Source organism: Asterias amurensis, chromosome 1, assembly GCF_032118995.1.
Source record: "Asterias amurensis chromosome 1, ASM3211899v1".
Lineage (NCBI taxonomy): Eukaryota > Metazoa > Echinodermata > Asteroidea > Forcipulatida > Asteriidae > Asterias > Asterias amurensis.
Window position 1 is genome coordinate 5839914 of NC_092648.1, and position 19158 is coordinate 5859071.

General features: G+C 40.5%; 2 protein-coding genes across 2 annotated transcripts in view; one reads left to right on the forward strand and one right to left on the reverse strand.

Annotated features, from left to right (window-relative positions):
- The window catches only part of LOC139943900 (transmembrane protein 229B-like), a 334157-nt gene that overhangs the window by 222551 nt on the left and 92448 nt on the right, over nucleotides 1-19158 (forward strand). The window lies entirely within an intron of this gene.
- The window catches only part of LOC139943735 (RNA-binding protein Nova-1-like), a 69301-nt gene that overhangs the window by 22331 nt on the left and 27812 nt on the right, over nucleotides 1-19158 (reverse strand). The window contains exon 3 of the mRNA XM_071940502.1: nucleotides 206-357. Within this exon, the coding sequence (XP_071796603.1) occupies nucleotides 206-357 (152 nt within the window). The remainder of the gene's footprint in view (nucleotides 1-205; nucleotides 358-19158) is intronic.

Genomic DNA, 19158 nt, shown 5'->3' on the forward strand with positions numbered 1-19158 from the left:
ACTTCTTAAACGAAAAAAAAAAGAAAAAAAAGGGATAAATTTTATCAATCTCAGACAGGAAAATTTTATGGTATATAAAATAAATAAAATAATAGAAAACCTCCTGTCCTTTAACAAAAAACCAGGACGCTAAACATGATCAGGTTTTTGGGGCCTTAGTGACAGGCAAACTGTCCTGCATCCACATTAAGTAAAGAGTAAATACCTGTCTTGCTCTGTCCGGTGGGATGAGATTCGTCTCTACTCCGGTCTTGGTCACCTGCTGCTGAGACTCCTTCAGCTTGTCAATGATGAAAGAGCAAACGTTGTTCACTGCCTCAACTGTACCTGTCATCAATGCTACACGCTCCGTTGTACCTGGGGGTAGAATCAAAAACACATAAAGATTTAGCATTTTTTTCTTTGTGCAATTATTTGTTGGTTGGAACTTTAGCTACTTCACACCCTTGTGGTTTGTGTCTAGGTTTGATGTCAGATTGTGTTGGGAGCTTGAAGGGATCTTTGCTGTTCCTGTCCACTCTTCAGTTTGAATACCCTGTAGAATATTGAGGTCATACACTACAGGTCAATATAATATTGAGGTCATATTTTCTTTACACTATCTTTTCCTCTCAGTCCAAGTCTTTCTATAAAATACAGTAACTGACTTGCTGCTGCTACTTGAAGCTAACCATTCAGACAACATTAGCCATCAAAACTTCCTCCGAATGATAATGAGTTAAAGAAACATAGATACAATTCACAAGGCCAATCAACCTCAGGTTTTAAACATTTCGGGAGTTACAATAGACCATGTCACCTGTAACTCGTCCTAACTTAGGATGGGTTCCATGCGTCCAAATGTCTAAGGATACGGATCTTTCTGCCAACCACAATTTGTACACACAGCTTTATGAAAGAAAACATCCAATCTAATATTCTGACAGAAAGCGGGCACAATATAAATTTAGAAACTATGACACAAAGTGTACAAATATGACCAGTGTTCAATCTCGCCTGCTAAAAAAAGATCCGAGAACAAACAGTCACTCTTTTGTAAAGAGAGGTAGCAAGGAAGAAGTTTTGTTGTACCATGGAGGTATGGTTGTACCCTGAGAGGGAAATGGGTGATAAAAGTGCACCTTTGCTCCTCTCTCCCCTGGTCAGGGTCCTAAATGTCATGCATCCATCTTATTGATGTATCTTTGAGGAGGTAGATTCTCTACTTGCAGTGTTCAATTTCAAACCCCAATCCATCTGTATCAATACTGCGCTACTGCACTTCTTTATTTTCCACTGGCGGCTTTCTGTTTACTGCCCGGCATTCTGTTTACTGCCCGTTTCTCAAACAGCATAATGAACCCCAAGCATTGCTTCTGTCATTAATCAGTAGGCACTCTGAAATCTCAGAGCACTCGACAAATAAGAAACCAGTTTCTCGCCTTTTCATAGGTTTGAATATAAATTACAAAACATCCATGCACAACCATTGTAATAAAATTTTAACATTTTGTTTTGATGAGCAACGAACACACACAACAAAGATTTCAAGAAAGTGTAAAAAGCACTACAGTACAAAAAATTCAGACTTTTGCTGAAATATAAAAGGGAAATTGAACTAAAACTCCCCATAAAAATGTGTCATTCTAAAAATGTGTAGTAGGCCTAAATATGTAGGGCCTAGGCCCCCCTTTATAAATCTTAAATGAACATCTGTGATGTAGAAGAATTAACAGTCCTAATACTCCATGGAGGCAATGCAGGCGATTGCTTCAATGCACCCTTTACCAAGATGCCCTTTACCAAGGGGGAAATGCCTTGGTGCCCTTTCAAAAATGAAGCATAGGCCTGGAATTACACTTACAACCTTGTGGGCCCCAAATATTTAACTTCACATCTAACTATCCAAATTTAAAAATCAGTCCCAAGTGCTCTTCTCATAAAAATGTCCAGTAACGTCCAATTACAGATCACCCTTCATAAATATTGCATAATTAATAATATAAAAAAAAGGTCATTCATAGAGTAAACAGGTGCAGACCGCTGACCAAAATTCATGTTGTCTATCAAAAATGGGAAAATACCTAGGCATGGTCTAGGGTACAGTGCAGCAGACAATTTCATGAAACTTTACGCAACCGCGCAAGTCCACTTGCGCAACGGTTATAGCGCAAGTTGCTCCATAATCGTTGCGCAAGTGGAATTACACAGTACACTCTAGAAGGACTCACAGATTGAATGTTTATTTGTGCATATTACTGATCTTTCCATTAATAGTGATGTGTTTATTCCCATACAGCCACACAGGCCAGCTGTCTGCAGTTTTCACAGGGTACACAGACTTTTTGGCAATATCTGGTTGACCCCGATGACCTCCATCCATCATAACCAGACATGATCCCTTAAACAGAGGCGTCACAGAAACATTTACCCTATCCACAAAAGTTAATTAAACCTAGAGAATGTTGAACAGGAAATGGACATTTCAGGCTCAAAACCGCACAGACGGTCTTTTTTATTTGATTTTATTTGCATCACAATTTGAGATCCATTTGCTAGATTTGATGGAATTTACAGCAATCAGCAGGCCTGATACTTCATGGAGGCAACGAAGGTGATTACCTCTATGCTCCCTAGTCATTGCCTTGGTGCCCTTGCAATTCTCTAGTAGAAATTTACAACTTCTTCTAAGTGTGCCTTGGTGCCCTTGCTCATTCAAAAATCAAGCATACAGGCCTGCAACATATCACAACTTGGAATTGAACCATGTAGGCCTTCCAGTTCAATTTGATAGTTAACACGAGGGAACAAATTGGTATGAGCGATCAGCTTAACTACACACGAAGGACGGAAATGAAAATTAGGTAAATTTCTTCACCAACGAGACGTGATTCTTATAGAGCAGATGCTACTTATCTACTATGCCAGGAAACTAACACTAAGCTCAAAGATTTAAGTAGAATCAATCTTTCCTGATGCGTTGCGCAGGCCTGATACTTCAAGGAAGCAACGAAGGCTATTTGCCCGTATGCTCCCCTTTTCATTGCCTTGGTGCTCTTGAAACACCCCAGTAGAAACTTATAATTTCCTCATAGGGTGCCCTTTTACCAAGTAGAAAATGCCTTGGTGCCCTTGCCCTTTCAAAAACAAATCATACAGGCTGGGACTTGCTGGAGATACAATTTTCTCATTTTAGATGATACCACTCCATGCACAGAGTAAAGGGCAATGGACACTATTCGTAATTATTCAAAATAATTGTTAGCATAGAAACTTACTTGGTAATGAGCAATGGAGAGCTGTTGACAGTTTAAAACATTGTGAGAAACAGCTCCCTCGGAAATAAAGTAGTTTTTGAGAAAGAAGTAATTTCTTACTCAAATATTTAAATTGAATTCGAGCTGAGGTCTCGAATTAAAGCATTTGAAAGCACATAAATTGGGCGACAAGTTTTTTTTTCTTCTTTCATTATTTTCTCGCAACTGCAATGAACAATTGAGTTCAAATTTTCACAGGTTTGTTATTTCATGCATATTTTGTCGAGATACACCAAATGAGAAGACTGGTCAATTACCGATTATGGTCCAGTGGCTTTAAATCCTGTCTGCTAAAGAGAAATGGGTCCCACAAGAGACCCTAGACACAACCTAGTCCCAGGAACGAAATAAACTTGTTTGCTTCAAACATTGAAGTGAAGGTTTCCGCGTTCCAGCCAAGTATGCCTCCAGGCAGCTCCACAGTTAAGGCTGGTGATATTGTTGGTCCTGTGATCCACAATACATTGTAACTGCCTTAACGCTTGAGCTCTCAAACTCTCTTGTTCAAAGGGTTTATTTTCCCCTTTATATTTTCGGCCAACAGGTAAATATTTTCTTTGTGACCTCCTAAATGAGAAATGCCTTAAAGGAATTCACGATTCAAAGCTCTGACTGGGGTATATAAAGGGTATACTTTCCTTTTTGTGAAAAACCAAAAACTGCAAAACTAATTTATAATTTAATCCAGATGTGACACACATCCAGGGAAGTGAATTTAACCTCCACACAATTTCAATGTTTGCCTTTAAAAACACACAATTGCCCTACATTTTACGTCAATTTAATTGGATAAGTTCCTTGACAAACAGTTCTGGGTACTGGGTACTAATATTATTATATCATAACTTGAAAATGAAACGTCCGATTTGAATTTTTATTAACATGTACTTGTATATTAATTTTGGTTTTTACCCATACACCGATGTGTGTTAGCACTGTATACTCAGTACTTTCCCGAGGCCTATGAAAAAATATCACAGGCATGTTACTCGGGTGGGATTCGAACCCACGACCCTAGCAATTCTAGAGCAGTGTCTTACCAACTAGACTACCGAGGTTGCCCGGCAGCTAGAGGCAGTTTGAATCCTATGTTTTGGCAGCGGGTACCGCAATGATATAATAGATGTTAAATTTGCATCGGGGATAAAGAATGTACTTGTATACCAAAGGATTGACTTGGTAAGTCAGGGTATATGTGGTATGCCTATAGGCCTTTATCATGGTGCAGTCATCTTCAATTTCTCCCATTGATATTAATGTTATCAAACCGAGGCTGGAAGAACAAAATAGTCTGGTTCCCAATTTGCAAATAAATGATTATTAGCATTCATTATTGTTATTCGATAGGAGGAACACGACCAAGATGGAGGCAGCAATAGGATGGATCAGACATGGATCTGATCCTACAGTGTGGATTAACAGCTACAAAGCAGCATCAGACCCGGTTAAAGATCCTGCAACTTTGATCCAAAATTGCTGGATCCAACTTGCGACGTGGATTCCAGAAACAAAATCTGAGTAAAGGTGGATCAGACATGGCAATTCAATGTGGTCATTTCTGGGTTGGCTAGGATATCCTTGCTCTATGCTGTGATCAAAGGTGAGAATAGAGCTGGATCAAGCAATGGTGTCAATTACAAAAACAAACCCTTGATCTGTGGTCCATGCTCTATGATCTGTGGTCCATGCTCTACGATCTGTGGTCCATGCTCTACGATCTGTGGTCGAGATATGATTAATATGCAAGATCTGAATCCACCTTTCTGGATGTGTTAACTCTGTGTAGTGTTTGACAATTTGCTGGCAATTCAAATTGTTGAACATGATACATAATGTTTACAAATAACGCAGCAGCACCCCAAAGGGTGTGGGCTTTTTATTTCATGACCGAAACTACAACAAGACACCGGGAGTTTTCCCATTAAGCAAAGAATTTTAAAGGAGAGTCCAGACAGATCAACTTGTCATTATTGTTGGATTACTTTAACATTCACCTCTATTTGCAATGATACACAGCAGGGGGAGGAAGGGCATAATTTGCACTAACAACAACCAATCCTAGGTCGTGTCAATGAACTCGGAAAGGCAAAGAAAAAACCACCAGCCAGACCAAATTATCCAACAGTTGACAATTCCGCGTAATCTCCACCACTCCGAACCACAACTGGATAACAGCTGGGCTCACAGCCGGAACACCTCCACCATCAAGGCGCGAGCTAGCCTTCCATCTCATTGGCGTTCCATCACTAGCTAGAAGGTCACCCTCCACAGGGCTTGGAATCATTCCCAGCACACAATCATACCACAACCAAAAATCACACATTATGCTGGGATTTGTCCAGCACGCTGCACCCATTCACAGATTAGGGAAGCAGAGTTGTTAAACTTTGCTCACGGTCCGCTGCGCCACTCATGGAATAGGTGAATAGATGAATGAAAGCCAGACCCGGTTTTGAAAACATAAACACAACAGGAATTGCTGAGGTTTCAGTCAGAAGCAAAAATAGGGCAGTGAAACAAGAGACATTTTTTATCTGCAATTTGGTGAAATAATTGGTAAGGAAATCCCTACTGTGCAGAGCATGAAAGGTAATGACAAGTGATAAACTGCAGGCTGGTGTAATAAGGCATTAGACTGGTATGGCAAAACTCAATCTATCCAGATGTTTGCTTTTGTTTTTTTGGGGGGGTGGATATTTGAAAACCAAAAAGGGCTAAACGAAAACACAATGCCTACAAACACACATAAGTTTTTCTGGGTTTTTAATTTTTTTTTATCAAGCGTTATACAGTATGGGGAACAGACTGGGAAATTCTTTTGATACTTTAAGTTGGAACAAAAACAAATTGACTGGGGGGGGATTTGAACCAACCACCTCCGGATTAACACGCTGGCGCTCTACCAACTGAGCTATCTATCGATCTCACTATTTTGTTGATATCTTTGTTGGGGGGGGGGTTGCCAGTAAAAAGCCACGCAACCTGCCGTGTAGCAAGAGATCACACCCAAGTCTGCGACACAATGCAGCGATACATGAGAAGGGGCACAGAAAAGACTCACAGAAAAGTAAACCTCATCACTGTACTAGCCAATAACCCAGTTGAGAGAAGGCAAGAAAGAAAGGTTCAGTTTTAGATGTGGGAGGAAAACCCCATAGAATTATTCCAGGGAAAAACCACGAAGAGGGACTGAAAACCCCAACCTGCATAGTGCCCTTGGCAAGATTCAAACCAAAGTCCCAGAGATGGAAGGCGAGGAAAGATACAACTATGCCAACCAGGACCACTCCACTCCCTACATGAAAGAAGACTCAATATTAAAATACATTATTTTCACAGTGCAATCCTAACAAATACAAAACACCCCGTTTCTATGAAACAGCATACCGAAGGCCAATATAAATCCGTTTGGTATACAAACCATTGTTGTGTCTGTATTCAAAGTTACAACCATGAACATAACATTCAGAAATTTCATCCAAACATGGACATTTCGACACCAGGAAGTAAAGGGGAGAAAATAATAATAATTAAGGCTAATAGGAATAAACTGGATGGACAATCCTTCAGGCTGAATTGAATAATCTTTGTCATTTTTGCTTTTATTCATGACCAACGTCAGATTGCTTTTCATGCAATCTACAGCTGCACTGCATTCTAAAGGAACAAGTTGCCTTAGATCGGTCGAATTGGTCTTTGAAAAGCATTTGCAACCGTTTGTTATAAAATGCATATGGGTAGAAAGATGTTGTAAAAGTAGAAATACACACAAACATGCCTTGAAATTGAACAGTTTTCCTTTTACCTCGTCGACTAACACGGTCGGCCATTTATGGAAGTAAACTTTTTGACTCCCATAAATGGCAGACCGTGTTAGTTCTCAAAGGAAAAGGAAAACCACACAATTTCGAGGCATGTTTGTGCGGATCATTGTATTCTACTTTTAAAAAATCTTTCCAACCATACGCATTTTATAACAAACGGTTACAAACGGTTACATTTTTATAGACCAAGTCGTCCGATCTAAGGCAACGAGTTCCTTTAAACTCAAGCTGCATACAATACCACACATTTACTTGCATGACCGAATATGGGGATCTCTGCTGATCAAGCAAGTAATCTTTATGCAGTGTTTACTATACACATACCAAACCGTATCCTACCATCAGTCACAAGCAGTTCAAGAATGCTTCATTTCGCTATGTACACTTTTTTCCAATTAAAATTTTCAAATATCATTCCTCAATCTCAACACTGGTGACTGGAGACGTGGAGCTATAAACAAATTTAAAATCTTAAAAGCAGTATTATTGGTTTGGGGGAAGATGTCTGTTTCTTTGTCTCGAGATGGAACAGAAAGTGGAAGGTCAACGCATTGCAATTCATTCAACTGGTAATGAATTCAAGATGTGATGGTATGGGCAGTCCATGGCTTGACTGTCCAATGCCCGACCACATGACTGTGTACAACATCTACCACCAAGCCAATCACCTGTGCCGAGGGTTGTGGCAGGCAATCTCCCCTGGGGAGGTGCAGTTACGTCTCCCCAGGGGTGCAGCTGGTTATATCAGCAGATAACTGTTGATGGGGCACCCTTGGCCATGAAAATTGAATAATTCCCACCTATCCTTAGGGGTCTCTTGGTGTTGAATTCCTCACACAGTGAAGACTGATTTCTCCTTCCTACTTCATTTGTCAAGGATGCTTCGTAACAATATCAATGTAGCAATAAACTCTTTGCGAGATCTTATTCAAAATGTACACAACATCACAAATGTCCCAATGTCGTCATTCACTAGCTGCCCGGTATTTTTTCCCACATTTTTACTGGGGAAATTGTTTGAACTCTCCGTGCCCCCCCCCCCCCCCCCCAAAAAAAAAAAAAAAAAAAATTAATAATAAGGTTTTAGGCCAGTTACTGCAAAAGTAATTATCAAATGTCACAGATTGCCTACATGGACTCATTGTAAACATTGACGGCATTAACAATGATGATGCAGGCTCATTATTGGAGGATTATGCTGGTACCTGCAATGGCCCCACATGTATTGCCCCACATGCTTAATGCGTGCCCAGAATTCCTACCCTGTCATCCAACTGCCTTCCTTGAAGACGCCGCCAAAAATCAATATGTCATTTGGAGCCCAAAAAACTAATAATCATAATTAATAACAAAGACCACAAGTATCATTGAAAGGTTAATCTTGGCTGAAGCTAAGTTACAGATGCAGTGCTCTCGGCATCAGCAGACTAATCTACACAACAGGGGGAGGCACTTGGGGGTGGGGACAGAGAGGAGCGTCCGGCTGGCGACTCTGCAGAGAGATCCTAGCTATCTAGTTGGGAGGAGGGTGTCTGGCGTCTTCTAGTCTCTTCTTATCCGGTCAACACTTCATGTAAATGTTAAAGGATCTACCAGGCTCACTGTTGTTTACTGGGTGAGGCTACTCTCTACACATCATTATCATGACAGATGATAATTCGTGTAGGACCTTTTGCGTGCAAGAAACGGCAGGCAGACCACAGACAGATGAAAATAAAGCATGTGGGTACAAACATTCATGTCTGGCTTCCTGCAGCCTGGATGCAGAAAATGAATGCAAGGATGTGATAAACTTCAGCGTAAAATGCTTATACAATGTAAATGTTGTCGCTCCTTGTGTTTTAAAAGAAAGTTGGCTACATGTAACAAACAAGAATAGTGTGTTGACAACACAAATGCCCCGGTGAGATAGGAGTTGCTACACCAAGTCCTTTTTTAGTTATTGTTTTAACCAAAGTGAGCTTAATATTTATCTGAGGGGGTCCAAAAACAATAGGCGTCTAGGGGATCCCATGACCAATCCACAAACCAAGTTTGGAGTTGATACGCCAAGTCCTTCTTGAGATATCGCTCGGACAACATTTCTTTTGTTTTAGCCATAATGAGCTTCATATTTATCTGAGGGGGTCCAAAATCAATAGACGTCTAGGGGATCCCATGACCAATCCACAAACCAAGTTTGGAGTTGATATGCCAAGTCCTTCTTGAGATATCGCTCGGACAAGGATGATGTGCACACACACGGAAGGACAAGGCAAATACTATATGCCCCTTTGGCTGGCTTCGCCGGCGGGGCATAACAACAATTTCCAGTAAAGTCTTTTAAAAAAACTTAAGAAATATTTATTGACAAACTACATGTAGGGAGACCCCGACAAAGGGCTAGAAAGCTCAGTTGGTAGAGCCCAGACACGTTAATCCTTATTAGGTCGTTGATTCAAATCCCCCTCCAGTAGATTTTCATTTGTTGAACCCCAAATGATAAAATTTAATACAAGACAGTAAGTAGGCCTACCTGAATGTGCAACCTCACCAAAGAAGTCAAATAAAATGTAGCTCTCTCTAATAGACTGATCCAGTAGGCTCCGCCCACGACGCACGTGTGAGCAAGAACACGTGGGGCTCTCCAATGCCTTTCTGCACAACTCTGTCGCGCGCGCCAAGATAGGCGCACGCATGTCGGACCTTATTTGTAGGACCTTCGTTGTGTTGTGATTGGTCAATACGCAATGGGGCGGAGCTTAGTGGATCGGTCTATTAATACAGAGCTGAATTCCATACAAGTTTATAATTGACCATTAACATTTATGTTGGCCCTCACTGTCCAACACTGTAGCATTCTAGGTAACCAAATACACGCACCTCCTTGAAAATTACATATATTTGGCTTCAACTTGATTATAAAATGACCCTTGAAACCTTTCCATCTTAAGTGATTCCCGTTTTAAAAGTGAATCTACATATTAAATGAATCAGTGGTACATCAAGAGATTTTTCCGTTGCTGTAAAATCTTGTTTTGCGGCAGTCTTTCGCAATTAAATTACTCTGCTTGTGGTACTTAAAGACTCAAGGAGAAAACTGTAGTGAAGCCATCGATTGCATTAAATTTTGCTGACCACTTTCAAGAAAACTTTCAAGACATGGGTTAAATTATCAATCTTCGATAAATGAAGGTTGTCAAGTGTTGAGTAAAATTAATGGCATTTATCAATTCTGTAGGGCCAGGCTGATAAGTAGCGCCCATGCAGGAAAAAAGCTACATTTGTTGTAATGTAGTCAGGTAAGCCCATTTTACACGATCCCAAAAAAAACCTTAATTCCTTGCGACAAATTTTATGAGCGTGGATTTGACGCGCCACCAGGTAATGAATTTACCAACATTCCACTTGAGGAGAGTACAACCATAGCTGGTTACCATTGTACTAACATTCTTAATCATTACTAGTACCAGTGGAACGATAACGTATCGCGAACATGTTTTGAACAAATTCTTAGTGTGACAAGATCACTTTAGCAAGGCATAACTGACTATAAACAGTGGATCGTTCACACGAGGGAGTGCACAAGGTTCCTTGCGAAAAATACTGCCAGCCTAAGTTTTTGTCGTAGGTCGGAACCTACTATAAAATTTAACAATGTTTAAGAAAATTTTGGATGGATTGTAGCACAACGTTACGAACTACTGTCCTTTCACACGAAACTCATTGTGTAAATTGAGAACATTTTGCCAGAAATATATTTTTTTGCGGTCTTGTGAAAAGGGCTTAAAGACACTGGACACTATTGGTAATTGTCAAAGACCCGTCTTCTCATTAGGTGTATATCAGCTTATGCATAACAAACCTGTGAAAATTTGAGCTCAATTGGTCATCGAAGTTGCGAGATAATAATGAAAGAAAAAACACCCTTGTCACACGAAGTTGTGTGCGTTACGATGGTTGATTTCGAGACCTCAAATTCTAAATCTGAGGTCTCGAAATCAAATTCGTAGAAAATTACTTCTTTCTCGAAAACTAGGTCACTTCAGAGGGAGCCGTTTCTCACAGTGTTTTATACCCTCAACCTCTCCCTATTACTCGTCACCAAGTAAGGTTTTATGCCACTAATTATTTTGAGTAATTACCAAGTGTCCACTGCCTTTAAAACTCTAACCTGTGAGAGATTCAAGTTGCTACACTCCTGGAGGTATTTGTCAAGTCACTGACCACTAGGCCACTGCAGTGGGCTGTTTAGTGTTATTGTCAGAGGGCCCTCTTGCAGGAGGGGTAATCCCCATTATCTTTAATCTTGCACTATACAGCTGTGGTATCACCCAGCTTATGCTTTGGAGATTTCATTTTGTGTATCTTAGAGAGGACAGTATCAAGTTTTAGAAGTTCTCTGCTAAAAATATGAAGTGTTAGTGTTTTAGCATGATTGGTGTTATCGTACTTAAAGGGTCACACTCCCCCAGGAACTGTCAACTTATAAAGAAAGACAAAACAGACCGATCAGTTAATTTCCAATATAAATTACAGGGTGTGATCAGGCAAGATATTTAGTCGTGGAAAACAAGGGCTGACCTACATGTACACATAGCTTTGGCTATTAAATCCTAATTTTCAGATTTGTCCAAGGGCAACAAAATCGGGAATCGGACTCTTACAAATCACAGGCCTGCAATCTAAGAGTTTTCTAGCACAGTATGTAATGGACCGATCCGGCCTATCAATCTAACTGTGCGCGTTCACCCATTTGACCAATCACAGCAAAGATTGTGGTCGGACAAACTCGGTCATGCGTGCGCGTATATTTGGCACGCACGGCAGAATCGTGCAGAATGTCATTGGGAGTGTTCGTACACGTGTCTTGCTCACGTGCGCGGTGGGTGGAGCGTAGTGGAAAGCGGGAACGGTCCATACCATCCGTTCTATAACCAATAAACCAGAACACCTTACAAGTTTACTTGAATAACAGTTTAGAAACTATTTCCTTCCTCTATGATATCAAGGAAGCTGATAATCATTCTCAACCGCGAAAGGCTACCTCCCCCCATGGAGGAAGGAATAGCTCCCCCAAGTACTATTCTCTTGAGTGATTTGCCACATGTGCATGTAGGATTCTTCCTTTCTCTTATAACAAAATCCAACACAAGATCATAACAGTAACTAAAACCCAAACTATTGGACACTGATTATGGTGGTATGCCTGATCCCACCTAAAGCATCTTCAGTTCACAAGTGCATTCCCTACCAGTCCAACAGAATCAAACAAAACATTACATGATGCTGGATTTTGATGGATTGCAGTTGGTTACTAATGTCACCCATTCCATGAAAAGAAACTTAAACTACTGCAGCCAACATTTCACATTTGAAGAGAAGCTGCTGCCCTCTTGTGGCCATGTTAAGATTCAACTTCCCTCCCTACCATAGATTTCATCTTTAAAACTCAAACAAAACAAAACCCTCCAGATTTTTGTATTGGCCTTTATCCTGTCAAGTTGACTTGATCCAGTCTTGAGTAGTAGCAGCTAATACTCAATCGCTGCCCTTAGTGCTGTAACAAGTCAGATCTTCTACTTTACAGTGTATTTCTTCCTAGTGAAGTCAAGCATGCACAGAAGGTTTAGGCAAGACTGCCAAGAAGATTCTTGTTTTATAAACAAAGACAGTAGTCACCAAGATGATGTAAACAGTTCCCAAAAGGGACTGAAATAAATATGTGCAGATATACATATATGTACATCTACAACACTATAAACACAACAATAGCTCCCTTTGTTGTCTGGAGATCTGAACCTACAGTGGTAGGCCCACTACAGACATGGAAAAAAACTGTTGCAACCACACAAACTCTGAGTGATTATTGTATTTTTATTATAGTGTTTAACAAAAGCATCAAATGTACTTGGAATATTTAGATCCAAGCTAAGCACAAGCGTAGTACAATGTGCACAATGTAGCATAACATTCCTTTGAGAGAAAAAGAAATCTCAAAAAATAGAGTTTTAGTAAACATCAATGACAAAGTGGCGTTGCCTACTATTGGTACAGTCAACATTAGCCTTTTTGAGGTATGGGGGACACTATACAGGGGTGAGAGTCATTACACAAGAATAGTGTCTGAAACTTGGATACAAATTCAAAGGTATGTTGAAATGATGGCATTTCTACCGTTTGGTAACCCCTGGAGTTATAGATTCCAAGGAGCTTTTGGAAACAGTATCCAAAGCACTAGAGAAGTAGACAAATGAGCAGGATTTCTTTATTTGTGGAAAAAATAATGTCTGATTTTCTTCACCAGGCCGACATAAAAAGTCTGAATTCAGCCAAAAGTCTGAACAATCTCATCCCTGACTATAGGAGTGCACTGTTTAATTTGGGTGTATACAGCTCATTCACCCTACTGATTTCTTGCTTTGTTGCAAACACACATAGCACACAGTGAACACATTTCGATGCCATAAACATCCGGCTTAGCAACAGACATTAAGCTCAAATTCAAATACATCTTTTCTTACAGGACAGTCATCAGACAGCATAGTCCAAAAAACAAGCAAGCTAAGTTATTTCACATGGATACAGCAAACCTCCATAAAACATGTCATCAATTTGTTTCCTGCATCTCTTCTTGTAACTCTGTGTAATCTTACAGCAATTACAATTGGAAACAATGTCTAAGAATGGATTTTAATTGCATAGTTTCATCACAAAGAGTCAATAGAGTCAATAAACTCCAAGCTATTATACAGTCTATCATTACAGAGGCCAACTTGGAAGGTCTGATCCCTGCTATATGACCACATAAAATACCTCAAGTCAAGCTAAGCAACACTAATAAAAGGCCAATTTATGGCTGTTGTGTGTGTGCATTGACTTCTCAATGAGTTCACAATGGGACAACCAGGGACAACAAAACTGCAATCTCAGCATGTATTTACACATGTGGCTTTCCCAAATCCCTGCATAACTATAAACACCATTTTAAAATACACAGCATATTACAACAGCAAAAGAGAACTCCCTACACAAATACTGTGCCATGGTCTTCTTCTCAATCATTCTGCAGAGGATGCACTGTTGTTACTTCCTTTCCCTTTGTGTAAAGCCGCCACCTGTATATGGACCTGCTTTATCTGGAGAGCTCCCAAATAATCCCCCATTAGCAGAAGAAAAAAACCTGTCAAGATCTTAAGCTTCTACCTAAGGGTGGCATAATCAGGAGTGCTCAGGACTATGACCAGGTCAAGCACTGGATCCATGTATGATCCATGTCAAGCATAAGTCTAGTCCCTTGTTGACTGTACAGAACAGAGTGAGCTTCCCCCTAAATCCTCAGTTTGCAAACAGGGGTCAGATTAAGAGGCTTGTTTATTGTAACGGAGCATAAATAAATCTCCACATTTTCATCTCACCAACTGCCCTTTTTTCAGGGCCAGTGCTTTTCAGAAGCGTGAACTTTGTACATATAGGAGGATCATTGAGCTAGGCTAACAATGTACAAACATAGAGCAAACTGATGATCATTATGCTATGCAAACCTTTATATGAGCACAGAGCAATGGTACTATATCTAGGTGCAACTTAAAACTGTTCACATTTTCAACTGAACCCCAGACCCTGAAGTAATGTTCAATTTTGATGAATTCAATGGGGCTTGTGGTACTACAATATTGGAGAATAATTTTGTTTTGAGTTGTATTGGTCAGAGTCGACGCAATCTCAGCCACGTATTTTACACATGTGGCTTTGCAAACATTCGGCAAATCAGATTTGTTCCTACATGCCTGTATGCTTCAGGGCACCAAGGCAATGACGAGGGCGCATTTCGTCTCGTTGCCTCCATGAAGTCTCAGGCCTGTTCCCACATTTTTTACGAATGCACTCAGGCCTGGAATTTCATCTTTGAGAGGGCAAGGCCATTTTCATTTTGAAAAGGGCACTTCCATTGGAAAATCTTAAAGTCTATGGGAATTTTTGAAAGGGCACCAAGGCCAAGACAAGGGCAATGGAGGCCATTGCCTCCGTGAAATTCCAGGCCTGTGCACTGAAGTTTGCCCCATTGCATTGTGCATGATTCCTGGTATGATTTTAGGTCATACACCCAAACAGATGGAGCTCCTAGTCAAGGTGATTGATTCATATAATGGAGAATGTTGGCAGGATAATAAACTGTACTTTTATTCCTTGAAACTGAAGCTCTTTGTGTATGAATTTGCAGTCATATATCACTGAATGCGCTGTATCCACTTTCAATTGTTTGTATGTTCCAAACTTGTTATCAATACAGAAACATGCTTCTCTGTATCTTGTGTTTCGTTCTCTTGCGCAAATTGAGGTCAGAAAGGTCAGATAATCAGGGCCCAATTTCATGGCTCTGCTTACCGTAAGCACAGAATCGGCGCTTACGGAAGCAGGGAACTCTGTGCTTACGGCAAGCGTGTTTCACGGGTTAGCGGCGAATTTTGGCTTCTGCACATGCGTACTTCACATTACTAGGCATTCTATGCTTACAAGCTAGCGCAGAAATTCGGCGCTTGCACGTAAGCGGGAGAATCGCGATAGTTAGCGCAGAATTAGGCGGTAAGCAGAGCCATGAAATTGGGCCCTGATCTCTTTTGGATGTAATGGCAACAAGTATTCATTCTTACTATCGCACACAGCAAAAATGACTTGGGGCCTGTCTCAAACCTCGCCTTGGTCCCTGTGTGCTGCCTTCGCAGTGGAAAGGTAGAGTATATTATTCTTGGAGCAGCATGATTTTGCAAGTGGTGGTGGTTGGAACATCAGACCTGCCGTTGATTTCACCAAACTCTTTCCAACTTTTTCCAGGATTAATCTTAGGACTGAGGACGAGTTCAGTTCCGTATCCAAATACGTAAAACGCATTGAAGCCATCCTAAGTTAGGACGGGTTACTCGTCCTAACTCACAATAGGATTAATCCTAGCGTTTCGTGAAATCAGCTGCTGCTGGAACCGGAGCCCAAGCCCCAAGCCAAGGTTTGAGAAAGGCTCATGATATTTGGTTCTTGAGGGAAACAAGCAAGGAAGATTTATTGAGTACAAGAGCTGACATGAAAAGCAAAGGTTTGATTAGACTTTTCAGGCTATTTGATAGTGTTGATTAGCGACTCGTTTCTGGCAAGTCTGGCAAGTCTACACATCTGCTTAGTTTTGATCCAGATGTTTGTGCGATACAAATATCGCTTCTCCAGTAAATCATGTTGTGGACAGTAATTCGCATCGTTTTATCGGGGACTATGTTAACAAAATGAACGTTACCAATCAAGACTAGGTTGTCTGCAGTGCAACTTTGTCGACCAACTTACAACTATTTTTCACTGAATTGGTTGACTTGGAATTGTGTGCCGTTTGTTGTATGGTTGATCAAATGAAGCAATACACTTAACGCATGTTCCTGTAACACTACTGTGTAGTGTGATTCAACTACTTTGTGGAGATTAGTGTTAATAATGTCTCAATCAGACACACACACACATGTAGCCCCCAGTGTCCCTCATGTCATGAACCCCGTTCTTATACTTTGCAGAGGGGCTGGATCGCCAGCCAAGATCGCCAGCCCTGTGCATGTCAGCAGCAATCAGGGATGTTACATACAGACAGGTGCATTGGGTCTAGCAGCAGACTTAAAGGAGTCATTCCACATAATTGATTGTGTCATCTGAACCTGTAGGATAGTGACTGTAGCTGCAAGCCTAGCTGCGGATACGCCATGGACTGCTACAGAATTTCACTCGCAAGTAATCCGACAAAATTCATGTGACTGACATTTAACAACAAATCTTAAATGAAAAGAAAACATGATCTACAAGAGCATGCATTGAGCTTATGTTGGATCTTGGGGAGATGCTGTTATGCTATTAAACACGCCTCATCATAGCAAATTGGCTTTTGGGGTTGTGTTTATGGTAGAATGCTATCAGTTAAAGTAATACAAGTAACCATGAATCATTTCCAGAATATTGAGTTACATTTTGCAGAGTTACTTCTGTAGGATCAGGCTGTGTGTGTGTGTGTGTGTGTGTGTGTGGGAACAAGGAAGCTCCGATCGATGATGAATTCGAAGTCGTAAAGCAGTTGTTCACATAGCTGTATGTTTAGTATTATTGCTACTGCTGTGCAATGTAGTGAAGGAAAAAAACCCGTATGTACAAATGTATCTTGCCTAAAGCAATAGTTGCTGTTCCTGCATGCTTCAACTCATTCCTGGATGTGTGAGTTACTAAGCTGATAATGCACACCATAATCATCAATAACTTTTTTTTTCTTGAATAATTTTTGTCCTCTTTGAGGCCTGATACTGCACTGAGGTAACAAAGGCGATTGCCTCCATGCCCTCTAGTCATTGCCTTTGTGCCCTTGAAATGCTCCAGTACAATTTTACAATTTCCTCATAGGGTGCCCTTTACCAAGAAGAAAATGCCTTGGTGCCCTTGCCCTTTCAAAAACGAAGCATATAGGCCTTCTCTTGTGTTTTTTGACAGGCAGGTACACAAGTTGAATCACAGTGTAAACTTCAAAACCAGTGACAAAACTTTCCCCACAACTTATCAACTGTATGTGCTGAGCATACTATGTTGTGCTTTTCACCGAATAAATGTTTTCCATTGTTGTTTGTTGACTAGCAGGTACACAAGGTGAAATAAAAATAATAATAATATCAAAGTTTTATATAGCGCACTTATCTACAAACAAGGTACTTAAGGCGCTTAGATACATTTATACAGAAAGATATGTAATTGAAGTTATGAATTCTGAGCCCCAATTATGTAGCACCTTATAAGGGTTTACAAGGTGCCACGGTACATTTAGCAGACACAGCCAGGAACGACCAGGAGAACCCCTTCTCTTTTCGACAAGTGCACTGGGTTCTTTTACATGTGTTACACAACACACGGAACCAAGGGCTTTGCGTCCCATCCGGGGGGAAAAAGGGACAAATCACGCTGTGAACTTCAACAATGCAGTGACAATTTTTTTTGCTTCTTGCCAAAACACAACAACTGTTTGTTCACAGTGCTGATCAAACTGCAGATACATGTTGTGCTTTTTCCCTCCTCATGCTCCGCTCCACTGAAACAAAACCAAACATATCAGATAAGTCCAAGATCAGCCTAGAGTGGTTTCCATCCCGCTAATCAACCGCTTGCCAGTGTCACCAGTCGAGCATAAAAAACCAAATGAAGACATTAGGAAATGACGAGGACCTTCAGAGCACGTGCCAACCTATGCATCGCCTAAACAGCCCAGGAAGTCCGATGCCGTGGCCCTAACGTGTTTTAATTTAGCTCCTCGAGGAGGAGGGATGATAAGTGAGCGTGACGTTTGTGCGACACTGTATAATAAACAGAGTCGTCAAAGCGAATGGACCAAGTCCCATATTCATCACCATCTGTGCATCCCAGTTGTCTGCTTTCTTCACCCTTTACTATCAACGACCCTCGTCACACATAAAAATGATAAGTGGCACGGTGAGATTGATTCGAACACCTTTATTAATAATTATCTTCATTTCAATTTTGGAGAGTTGATGAATCACCTGAGAGCGGATGTCATGTTGCGGTTCTATGCATTCTGAACCATATGGGGTGGCAGGCAACTGATTACTGGCTAGTAATAGTTAACAACACAGTGGTACAGTGTGCATCGCAGCAAAGGAAAGTAATGAATTAAAGCATGAACAAAATCAATTTAAAAGGGTCGACACATCCGAAATGTCTTATTGAACAATGTATTTGCATCATAACCAGGCTTTTATTGTATTCAAAACAGGAAGGTATTGTTTTGTAATCACTCTAAGTATGAATGGCAATACAAACTTAATTGGTTATAAAAGTACAGCAACTTTAAATATTATAACGCTTTTTGAGAATCATTTCACTTCAAAGTAACATGGTTAAATGCAAAAAGATATAAGTTTTTATTCCCCCCCCCCCCAAAAAAAAACCCAAAAAAACCCAAGTAATAATATGGTTCTATTCAAATGGCCACTAAATAAATCCTGTTTCTTACAAGATAATTATTATAATTCCAA